General features: G+C 39.3%; 1 protein-coding gene across 1 annotated transcript; it reads right to left on the bottom strand.

The window, feature by feature from the left end:
• Window positions 1-872: 872 nt before the first annotated feature.
• On the bottom strand, window positions 873-1681 carry LOC132563890 (probable RNA 2'-phosphotransferase). Its single transcript, XM_060228651.1, has 2 exons — window positions 1146-1681; window positions 873-945 (listed from the first exon to the last, which is right to left on the bottom strand). Exons 1-2 carry the CDS (start codon window positions 1679-1681, stop codon window positions 873-875), a joined length of 609 nt encoding a protein of 202 aa, XP_060084634.1.
• Window positions 1682-11595: the final 9914 nt, after the last annotated feature.

Genomic DNA, 11595 nt, shown 5'->3' with positions numbered 1-11595 from the left:
AATAAGTTTACTAAATATAATTAAATATAGCAACTTATAATCTTTAACTTCCCCGTCCCCTCCGCCCCACATAAGGCAATAATTACATGTAATAAGACAGTACAAGTTAGGACCTTTTTCGTTTAGGGAAGGACTGTTAGAATATATCATGAGTATTGGTTCCCTTCCCTCACGATATAACCCCGCAGGGTTGATATGTGTTGAAGGGGTGTCCTTGGTGTTTCGGAACCCATACTTGTTAGGCAGGGCCTAAGGAATAAGTCGGCCACGCTTGATGGTAATATAGCCGGACCAACTTATTTAACACAGTCTAAACCCCTACTCGATATAATATAGGATTAATTTAATTAATAGCAGCCTCAACTGACACCCGAAATCAGGGGTATCACAACGTCTTTGTTCTGGTCTCAGGCGGGGAGTCCGGCCACCCGACGTGGCTCCTGTGATACTTCCGGTTCCGGTAGAAACTAGACCCACATAAGCACAATTACTTAAATACAGATAATACAGAATTTTATAACTAGAATCACAAAAGAAAAGTACGGACTTTATATCTAAAGTAATAATACACTATTAGTCTAGGTTTAACGTTCTATTCTAAACACAACTCCCATAATAGTACGATAAGTCGTATACCGGTAAGGGAGGTACCACAACGTCTTTGTTCTGGTCTCAGGCGGGGAGTCCGGCCACCCGACGTGGCTCCTGTGGTGCCCCCCGGACCCGGCAATGGCTATATCAATCTATAACGTAAATATACAAAACCGCAGAACCCGACCATACAACCACACAAAACAGAATTTACCCCCTTTTTAAATCAATAATGTAGTACCCACTGGAAAAGGGAGTACTACAACGTCTTTGTTCTGGTCTCAGGCTGGGAGTCCGGCCACCCGACGTGGCTCCTGTAGTACTTCCGGTTCCGGCGGTGCTATTGAATTAAATCTAACAAAATTAATAAAACACATACTACTCAGGTTAATTTATAACCCCACAAATCCCCCCCCAACACACACACCCCGGAGGACCAGGATTAGGAATAATAAGGGAAAGGTTTGCGTTTGTATTCAAGACATCTGTGATAACTTTTTATTAAGATTGGTGGCCTTTAAGAAGGCCGTTTTGCGTGGTAAACCACAAACTACCGTGGTAGTTTACGGGCGGTCAAATAGCAGGGGCGGATGGTCCCGTGGCGGTTCCCCATGGCGGCGTAACACCCATTCGGCAACTGGTACAACTTCTGGACTGATGCTAAGTAGTCCCTGACCTTCAGACTTAGTACTACCTCCCGATGCTGACGAAGGCTTGAGGGCTGGTGAGCGAAATGTACGTATCGTCTCGACATGGGGCGCAGACCCTTCTCCCGTATCCGGTTCCAGGACTCTATGGTAGTAGCATGTCGACAATAGGTAACAGTAGCGGCGTCGGTAACAAGCTCAGCCAAATGGTCTATGTTAACATCGGTGACGCTGTGCCCGGCCCCAGCCCTCATCTTCTCTCCACAGGGGGACAGGAATAACCGCTTCTTGTCCGCTGGCAGGTCGACTATGGAGTTTAATGTAGGACGTGTCAGATGGAAATATTCTGAGAGATGCTGAAGTGTCACGTATCCGGCGGAGTCGCGTGGGGCAGCAGGATCGTGTCGCAGGTAGTAGACCAGTCGGCGTGATAAGGATTCCATGGTGAATGATTTTGACATTTTTTTTTTTTTTTGAGCTTAACGTCCTTGTTCCGGTTATAACCGAGCCTAGGACACTAAGGGGGAGGGGGCTGGTAGGGCCGAGGCTTTAGGGTGTGCAATTTCGCTTTTTAGTAATCACCAAACAGGTCTAATATGGGGAGGACAGATCTGACTAAATCTATACCCTAACGTCTAAAAAAAAAAAAAAAAAAAAAAACTGGGGAAATTTTGGACTGTCACAGAAACGCCTAGTCCTACTCTAGTCTCACTTTATATTTCCCTAATATAAACCTATGCTCTGTGGCGGCTAGCAGTTAGCCTTCTCTTTTTCGAAAACCAGCAGAGGTTCTTTAACGTGCACGGCGTGACTCACTGTACACCGGGCCCCCGTTTAACGTCCCTTCCGAAGGACAAGAAGTTTTAGAAGATAGCGGGAGAGAGTGTATGGGAAAGTCGGAAATTGGAAAATAGGTTTAGCTTGTTAGCTGGTGTAGGTTTGTTATTTGTAGATGGGATTACTAGCCACCATTTGACAAGGTTAGTCATGCTGGTCTAGAGTGGATTTTAAAAGTGGGGAACTGTGTTATTAAGTTCAGTTATGAGAGTGGATGTGATGGGGTGATGTAAAGAATGTGCTGGAATTGGGTTAGCGTAGATTTTTGGGATTAGTGAGAATTAATGTGAATTATTATACAATCGATGTCGTTCGGGAGACTGTAGATTACTGTGTATAATCGTCTACATGCCTACCCTACTAGAACAGGGATTTGTATATTAAAAGGTGGAAGGTAGAGTGGAAGAGATTTTGTAAAGGTTGTTGGCTTTGGGTCTCGGCCCAGGTGTATGTTGTATTTATGTAGGTGATGTTTTTGTGTATGTATGTGGTGTTGTGGTAATGGTTTAAAAAAAAGGGGGGGGGGAATCTTACTGTTTTTCTACAATGTCCCCTGCTAAGGGATGTGGTGTGTGTTATTGGCATGTATTAAAGGGTATTGTTGGTATGTGTGAGGTGGTGAAATTATAGTCCTGTGTCCAGTGTTGAATACACCTCCCTGTAAAGTCAATTACAGAGGGCTGTGTATCCTGGTTTCCCTACCTACCATAGGTTACTGACCACCCATTGGGGACATGTAGATTCGAATACGTCCACTGTTTATCCAGTTATAGTAAGCAGTGGTTGTACGATCTACAAGTAGTACCTATTTGTGTTTTTATTCTATACTGGACGTAGACTCATAATTACGTATATTGCGTGTGTGTGTGTGTGTGTGTGTTTTGATTTTTGTTTTTTTAATATATATAATTATATCGCTTTCCTAGATTTTATCAATATAATCAATATCCGTTAGATAGGAGGTTAATTGGTCGAATACATATTTTCTATGTTGTTTTGGAGGGTTGAGTACTATATAACTGAGGTTGGATCTTAACATTGCGTTCGATGGAATAGAGCCAGTTATTAGTTAATTTCGACCAATTTTCCTGCCTTATCAATTGAGTTTTGTCATTGATTATACTGACGACCTCTGATACACTAAGTCTATATTTAGATGAACATCACGTGACCCTAAGGCTGCTCTAGCGAGTTGATCTGCTATCTCGTTACCTAAAATGTCGACATGAGATGGAATCCATTCGAATTTTAGATCTATTCCTAATTGATCGATCTCGGTGATCATATAATGAATTGCATTAAGCAGTTTAGGTCTACTGCTATTTCCAGTTGTCAAGGATTGTAAGGAGCTGAGGGAGTCCGATAGAATGACTACTCCTTCAAATTTGGTGTGGTTTTTCTTAATACCTAGTAATTGTAATTTGAATAGCCATGAGTTCAGCTGTGTAGACCGAGGCTCTGTCACTTAGTCGAAGAGATTTTCTGATGTTATATGTATCGTTATATATACCTATCCCTACTCTATCATTGGTTGGATTTTTAGAGCCATCGGTATAAAATTTAACGAAGTTGTAATATTTCTTATCTATCAACTCTAATGCTAGGTGTTTTGCGCCTATCGGGTCGTGGTATGATTTTGACATTTTTTTTTTTTTTTTTTAGTATATTTCTTATCTATCAACTCTAATGCTAGGTGTTTTGCGCCTATCGGGTCGTGGTATGATTTTGACAAGTTAACCATACCCTAGTTATACCCTCCCGTTAAAACAAACAACCAATCAGTATCAAGCTTACATCAAGACCCCGGGTAGGGGGTGTCTTCACTCAAGGCCTCTAAATACCATACATACGATATAATAAAATTCAATTATATAATAAGTACTATACATTTATATATGGAAACTCCTATTACACCAATCTCTCGTATTTAGGTTTATTAATAAAAATTCTTCATCATCGCCCAACATAGTAATATCTAAATATAAATAATCAAAATTAATTTATCTTGGTGTTATCATTAAACTAATTTGAATATTAATAGATTTTCTATTATACGAACATAATATAAATTTAGACCAAAACAATCTATATATTTAACACCATATTTACATACGATCATACGATCGTAAACGAGTCCTTAATTTTCATACTATATATGGCAACTATATTGTATTTTTAAATATGACCCATTTTTTTATGCGTTTCTCGAGCGTCCATGAGGACTTTTTGAGGGAATGGGGTGGCCCTAAAAAGGGCCTTTTGTATGGGTAATTGACAGGTTCATCGGCGTCGAATCACAGACCGGATGCGCCGGTAATAGATCTCCATCCCCCTAGGATTAAGGTGGACCCCATCGGCGGCGAAGTGCTGGGGATACGTCAGATCGCTCATGGTGATACTGTTAGGTCCCAAGGCCTTGCGCATCCACGTGTTTATGATGTTACGGCTTCGTCGGTACATGGATTGAGTTAGTCCGGGAACCTTTGTCAAACCATGACGGGGCAATACTTCCAGGAACATCACGCGGGCTCCGGTGCTTTCCAGTTCCCTGACTAGTTCCTTTAGGGCGTCGATGATGATCCTAGGATGGCGGGTGGTGGAAATATCATCCGCTCCGAGGTGTAGGATGTAAAGGTCGGCGGGCTGGTTCTTCAAATCTTGAATCATACCGTGGGTTACGGAAGTAACGCGTAAACCCCCCTTGCCGATGAAGGTGGAAGTCCAAGGCTCGTCGAAGGGGTGTTGTCGATGATAATCGGCCAAACGCCGGATAAAGCTGCTACCGAAATATACAACTCTCATGTTGAATAATGATAAACCTATAACCTAAAGTCCAATATATACCCAACGTGAGTAATTACCATATGCCATAATATGTGTTCACAACGTACATACATATATACCGCGTGTTAACTGCTCTCACCGAGCCTCGGTACCGCCTTTAACGGCCCGATTAAAAGGTCGCCCATCGTCAGTCTTAAAAACACACCCAAGCCCCCACGCATAACAACTCACTCAATAAAAACACCGTTACCAATAATTAAACAAATCAAATAAAAACAAAACAAATAATGACCCTATTATACAAATTAGGTAAGCTATAATAAGGGATTGGATATTTTATGAATGAAGCACAAAATTCAGTATAAAAGCAAAAGACTAGCCTCGCTCCCATCCCACCCATCATCCCTCTAGATACATAAGGAACGTAGTATAGAACGAATGGAAGACAACTCGCCCAATATAGGTAAACCCCAGCACATTTACTCTAGGATCCCCTTACTGCCCCTATCATAACCATTAACAAGCACTTTCATTATAAAAATTAAAAATGTCGAGTGGAACAATAGTTGATGGCTTGGAGTGGTATATTGTGAACGAGGACATTTGTGTAGAATTGAAAGAGCATCGGAAGGAGGAAGCACAAGTCAAGAGATATGATTGGACAACAAAAATAAATTGCACCTGCACTAATTACTAACACTAATATACAGTCCGTCGGATGGGACTTAAAAATGTCGGGTCCCGTGTGAAGGAGGGGCCACCTTTGCACGCTAAAGATCCCCCTGAACTTTTCGTAAAAGAGAAGGCTTATTGCAAGCCGGTTCAGGGGCTCTAGCTAGACTAGTAGGTAAGATAAAAGTTAGGGATAATGTCATTTTTGGACAGACCTTCCAAATTATATTTTTATTTGATTCCCGCGGAATCAACGCGTGTAGAATAGGAATTCACCAGATTAAGTGCGCTATGCACAACTTTTTCAGTAACATATCATGAAGGCTAGCACAGGTACCAGTATAGGCTAGAAACTACTATATAACCTTGATGATTTAATTAAGACCATAAAACTAAATAGGATAGCATCAGAATTAAAAATTATAAGTGCACCTCAATTAAACAGGTTCCTCAAACCTTTTATATCTAAATAAATCCCCAGGGCCAGCGCCTCCGGGCAGCCGTAAGACCCTCATGATTGGCTCATTAAGTCAATCACCCCTATCTAGAGGTGACACAACATTTGGAATAATAACATAGACCATAAAAGGATCCCCCAAATAATTCCCTTATCATCCCCACCTCCTCTCCAAGTCCAGACGGAACGCGCAGCGAAGATAACCGGATCACCGGAAGCAGACCATAGGTCGCACCATCGGTTAATGACTTTTTAGGCCCCCCAAGTCGCCTTCCAAATTTATAGCTACGCGTCGCTAAGTTAGGAGTTAGGTAAAGGCGACGCCCCCTCTCTACCTCCCTTTCCTTTTCTGTCTTCTACATACTGTACCCTTTCTACTCACTCCTATCTTTTCTCGTCCTTTGAAAGGCCGAAAGGCCATAATAGAGGACGCTAATCTCTTAATAATAATAATAATAAAGGTCCATAGTCATAGGTCAGACGTGTTCGCCGCCAGCCAAGCCGACAGCCCAGCCGCCAGCCCAGTAGAAGATCAAGATTCCCGGACTAGGACAGGTAATTAGCTAGGTTTAGAATAAATTAGGACAACTAGGTTAGATAAGCTTGAAGCTTTACATATCACTAAGTGATAATAGTTGCTAGTTAGTCACAATATATATATATAGTACTCAGTACATTATATATATTACTTAGCGTAGCATAGTATAGACATATCACAAATGTGATATTAGGGCATAGCATCTTTTTCAGACAGGAAGATATTAGACAAATTAGTATAGGATAGTTTTAGGATAAATCCAAAGGAAGACGGGAAAGACGGGAAGGAAGACCCAGGACTTACGTATGGTGTTGTGTAAAAGTTGTGTTTATTCATTGTGTAGTGTATTGTGTTGTGGATTTTTCTGTGTATCCCTGGAGTATTTTGTTAGCGACACATCTTGAATAGTGAACTTTCCGGTGTATTCTGTGTATTCTGTGTTCCCATTTTCTTCTGATTCTTTTGGCCGTATCACATTCCGAATTCCACCAGGGATTATGTTTTCTCTCCTTAACTTTGCCCGAAATTCGAGGTATTGTTTTATGTGCTATTTTAACTACACTAGATGTCAATTTTTCATTGTATTTATCGATGTCTAGGTCGAATATTCCATCTTTATTTAATTGGTTACATGAAGATTTGAACTCTGTCCAGTTTGCCTTTTCAAATATCCATCTAGGGGGAAATTGAATTTTGTTTTTAATCGGTTGAAAGTTAAATTTAGATAAAATAGGGTAATGATCTGAACCTAATGTACTATTACCCACAACCCATGAATCTAATTTGGTTGCTAGTTCTGGAGATGATAGGGTTAAATCTAGCACTGAGGTTTTCCCGTTCTTTTCATTGATCCGGGTACCTTGATCTGGGTCGTTTAATACTATGAGATCTTGGTCATTTATCCAATCCTCTAATAATTGTCCCCTTTCACAGTCATGGTTACTACCCCATAGAGAGTTATGGGCATTAAAATCGCCTGAAATGATGTGATGTCTATAATTTTGAAGGATGGACGTAACATAATCTAGATCTGATTGATTTAACTTTAATGATGGACTAATGTATATATTGAAAATGGCATATATATCTTTATCAGAGTGAATCTCCACCCCTATAATCTGTATGTTTTCGGGGGCTTGAATTTTGATATTTCTATATGCTATATCGTTTTTGATGTATATAGCTTGGCCGAAAACTCCGTCGTGTGTTTTGATTGGTTCAAAATAACCTGTTAATTTAGGATATTTATGCTTAAGGCTAATTTTAGTTTCTTGAATCAGTAAAATATCAATGTTTCTGTCGACATCTAGTAGGTGTCTTAAGTTGCTTAGGTTAGGTTTAAGACCACGGGCGTTCCAGCTGAGAACAGATAGCCCTCCCGTGGTCTTTTTACCAGCTATCTGTGTATTAGTCATGATTATTTAATTGTTTGTTTTAAGAGTGGGGGGGGGATTGTTAATGTGTTTGGGTTAGGGGGTTTATTGTTTACGTGTTTTCTTTTGAGACCTGGTGTTGGCCCTGTAGAGACTTTCGGGGGTTTGAGGGGTAAAAGGGATTCTGCGTTTGGATTTTTTCTTTTTAACAATTGTAGAAGGGGGGATGATTGATTGAAGGATGTAGTGTGATTGGGGGGTGTCAATTGTTTATCAAAGTTGGGGGTGTTAGGGGTCGAGGGTTCACCCTCTGAGTCTGTGTCAGTGGGGGAGGCGGGCATGTGTTCAAGTTTTGAGGTATCGGCTGATCTTAGTGTAGTAGGGATATACTCTAGTTCCTTAAGTGCTGTATGTTTCATAGTGGAAATCTTTGTTTTTCATAAAAAAGTTCGTTACAGATTTTTTCTTTAGAAAACCATGTTTTACTAGAATTAGAAAATAAGAAGAGAAATATATAGTTTTAAGAATTTGAAATATTCAGAAACAGAAAGTATGTAGTACAAGTTTATCAAGAGTGTCAGGTTTACAATATGTGCTTGTCAGCACTTAAGCATTACATAGTTTTCTTTGATATGTGTGATAAGATTTTACCCACGCTGTAAGACATTAGCTTTGTCTAGTTAACGAACAAAGAACATATACATAGTTTATGTAATTTTATTTACTCTATGGTCACTGGAAGAAAACACCTGTATGTCCTGGTTTACCTTCCTTTGTTCCTGTAAAGTCATTTAATGGCATTTACAACTTACCTGTAATCTCACCTGGTCAGTTAATTGTCTGACAGTCGTGTCAGGTATTGAGTGCCAATTAGCGACAGTACGGGTAGATGCGTGCGCGTCATATCAACGTAAACTAGTTAGTTTTTATTGTTTGAGCAATAATTACGATCTGACCAATCAGTTCAGAGATGGACATGAAACTGACCAATCAGAATGCAGAGATCCTTCGGTCAGTCTGTTTAGATTTTGGTATCACTGCCCAGCTCTTCACTCAGAGCTTGGACGAAGAATAAACGACAACAAAATCTTAAACAGCTGTCCATTTTATATTACAGGTAAGCAACTTTGTATTTTACTTTTCATATGTACTTGTATCCATTGTCAATTCAAGTTTGAATTTATTCACAAATATCGTTTAATACTTTTTATTTCAAAAGTTGTTTCTTTGACTCTAAGTGTAAGTTGTGTATGATTTGTTAAATGTTGTATATAGTTTGTTGTGTATGTATTCATGTCTCAGTCATCCATACAAAAGAAATTGTTGATTCAAAAACAGGCAAAGTTTCTCTTTATATTTGTAATAGCAACTTCCTCTATTTATACGTAATTGTATGGTGATTAATCCAACATTTGTATTTATAGAGACAAGAATGATTATTTTCCATTAAGGTAAAATTTACCTTGTATTTCACTATTATTGTCTAGAGCGCACAGAGCTTAGTGTCGCGTAACCTTATTGAATCAAGTTTAGCTAGAGTTATCTCCCATGTGAGATTGCAACTAAAAAAAGTTTGAAAACATGGAGTGACTGCAGACAGTTTAAAATGCATACAAATCACTTCATAAATCATGTTCTATTGGTTGGATTTGAGATTCATCATTCCGCCAACTCCAGGTAACGTTGTATGTTACTTTATTGTTGTAAAGTGATATGTACCTAGATCTTAGTCTTTGCATTTACATGTATATTGTCAGCCGACAAAGATTTGTTTCTTTTTATGTTTGATTTTCACTGACATGAAAATCATTGTGATTTCTTGTAAATATCCAGAATAAGTATCGAATTGTTTTTGTATCAGTCTTGTTTGATCAATAAGACTGCATAGTTAGAACATGCTAAGGTTTAAGTCATTGTTTACATTCGATGTCAAGTTCAGAATAGTTTGTGACCATCACAACCGGAAGTAACAATAGTGAAGTGAAAGTAGAAGTTTTTAATGTAAATAACAGATTGTTTAACCTTAATATTGTGCCCAGCTTACTTCAGTCATTTACTACATTCATTTCCTATATGAATTAGTTTCAAATTAATGTGTTCATTGTTAATTCTCAGATTTATTTTCATGTGTATCATTTACAAATTATATGTACTAGTGTAGGTTGGTTATTCAGTTATCTTTCTAGGCATTGTTTACTTTTCACAAGCCAAGCAGAATAAGACTTTATCATTAGCTAATATTTCCCATATTCCCCAAACATCATCAGATCTTAAAGTATTTCAATACAATACATGTTCATTATAGTAAGTCATTATTGTGTAGTTCAGTTTTCAATGATTGTAACTCTTTATTGATAGGATATCAACTGTATCCCTATATCAATATCAATTATGATGTGTTTTACTGTGAAACTGTAATATTGTATTGTACATATCAATTTATATTGTTTATATTTTATAACATGTAAATAGCTCTTCACTCAGAGCTTGGACGAAGAATAAACGACAACAAAATCTTAAACAGCTGTCCATTTTATATTACAGAAAAAAAAAATAAAAAAAAACCCACATGAAATATCTATGGTGTTGTTAGGGGGGAGTTTGCTGGAGTTGATGTGTGTCGTTGATTTTCATTTTGGTTGATTAGATTAGACTTTTCAAATAAACTAAAATTTTGCTTGTCGCTCTGGTCACGTTTTGGTTTAAGTTCTCGGATGGTGTCTGTTTGATGTCGAATTGAAGTTTGAAGCATGATTTTGTATGGAATGTTTGGGTGTGTGATTTTCCTTTAACGGTTTCAGCATATGTAACAGGTGTTTGTGGTGTGGCGTTGGAGACCTTAACTTTCCTAGGGATGTCTGTATGCGTGGTTTGGGGAGGGTTGTATGGGGCGACCTGGAAGGTGCGTTGTCCGTATCTGATGTTAGTGGGGGGGGGGGGGGGGTGAGGGGGCCACGAAATGTAGGAGAACGGTTGTGGTGGCTTTGCCTTTCCTGTTCATGAACCTAGCAGCTCTCTCTACGTAAGGGCTTAAGAAGAATTTCATATGCACAAAAGTCGGGATCGAATATATTACTCCTAGGCTCCCGGAGGGTGAGTTTGGGTAGTATCTGGGCCTGACTGTTTTTTTGTTGTTTTTCTTATGACTAGGTTTCTGGGGCGGTTTGTTATGGCCTAGCGAACGATTTGACTTGTGGGGTTTAAATTGTAGCCCCCCTACTTCATGGATACTAAGGGCCCCCCTTAGAGTTATCAAAGTAGTGCATATCAGGAGAATGACTCCTGAGGGCAGGAATTGGGGGGGGGGGGTTAAGCCCCGCCCCGGCCTGTTGGATATCCCCTGTTACCTTTTTCCTGTCAATATTTTTGTAGGGTCTTAAGTCCCCGTTTTTAGGGGCGGGTTTTAAAACTACTACTGTCATGATGTTATTCAGATTACTGACGAAAATATGGGAAGATATATAAGAAAAGGGGACTTACTATCCTAATGGTATGGCTTATACCTGGGAGGGGTGTTCTAAGAATAAGGGGAGTATAGTCTAATTGACAGTATTATCAGTATACAGTATTATGAGGGGAGGAATTTGTTAATAATTTGGTTAGTGGCCTACTTGTTCGTTGTTTTGTGCTGTACTTGACGTAGGTCCAGTAGAGGTCGGGTACACAGAATACACAGAATACACCGGAAAGTTCACT

Source organism: Ylistrum balloti, unplaced genomic scaffold, assembly GCF_031769215.1.
Source record: "Ylistrum balloti isolate Yb309-2 unplaced genomic scaffold, AGI_CSIRO_Ybal_v1 Utg371898, whole genome shotgun sequence".
NCBI classification, from domain to species: domain Eukaryota; kingdom Metazoa; phylum Mollusca; class Bivalvia; order Pectinida; family Pectinidae; genus Ylistrum; species Ylistrum balloti.
The sequence above is the reverse complement of the archived record's forward strand: the minus strand, read 5'-3'. Positions and strand labels throughout refer to the sequence as shown.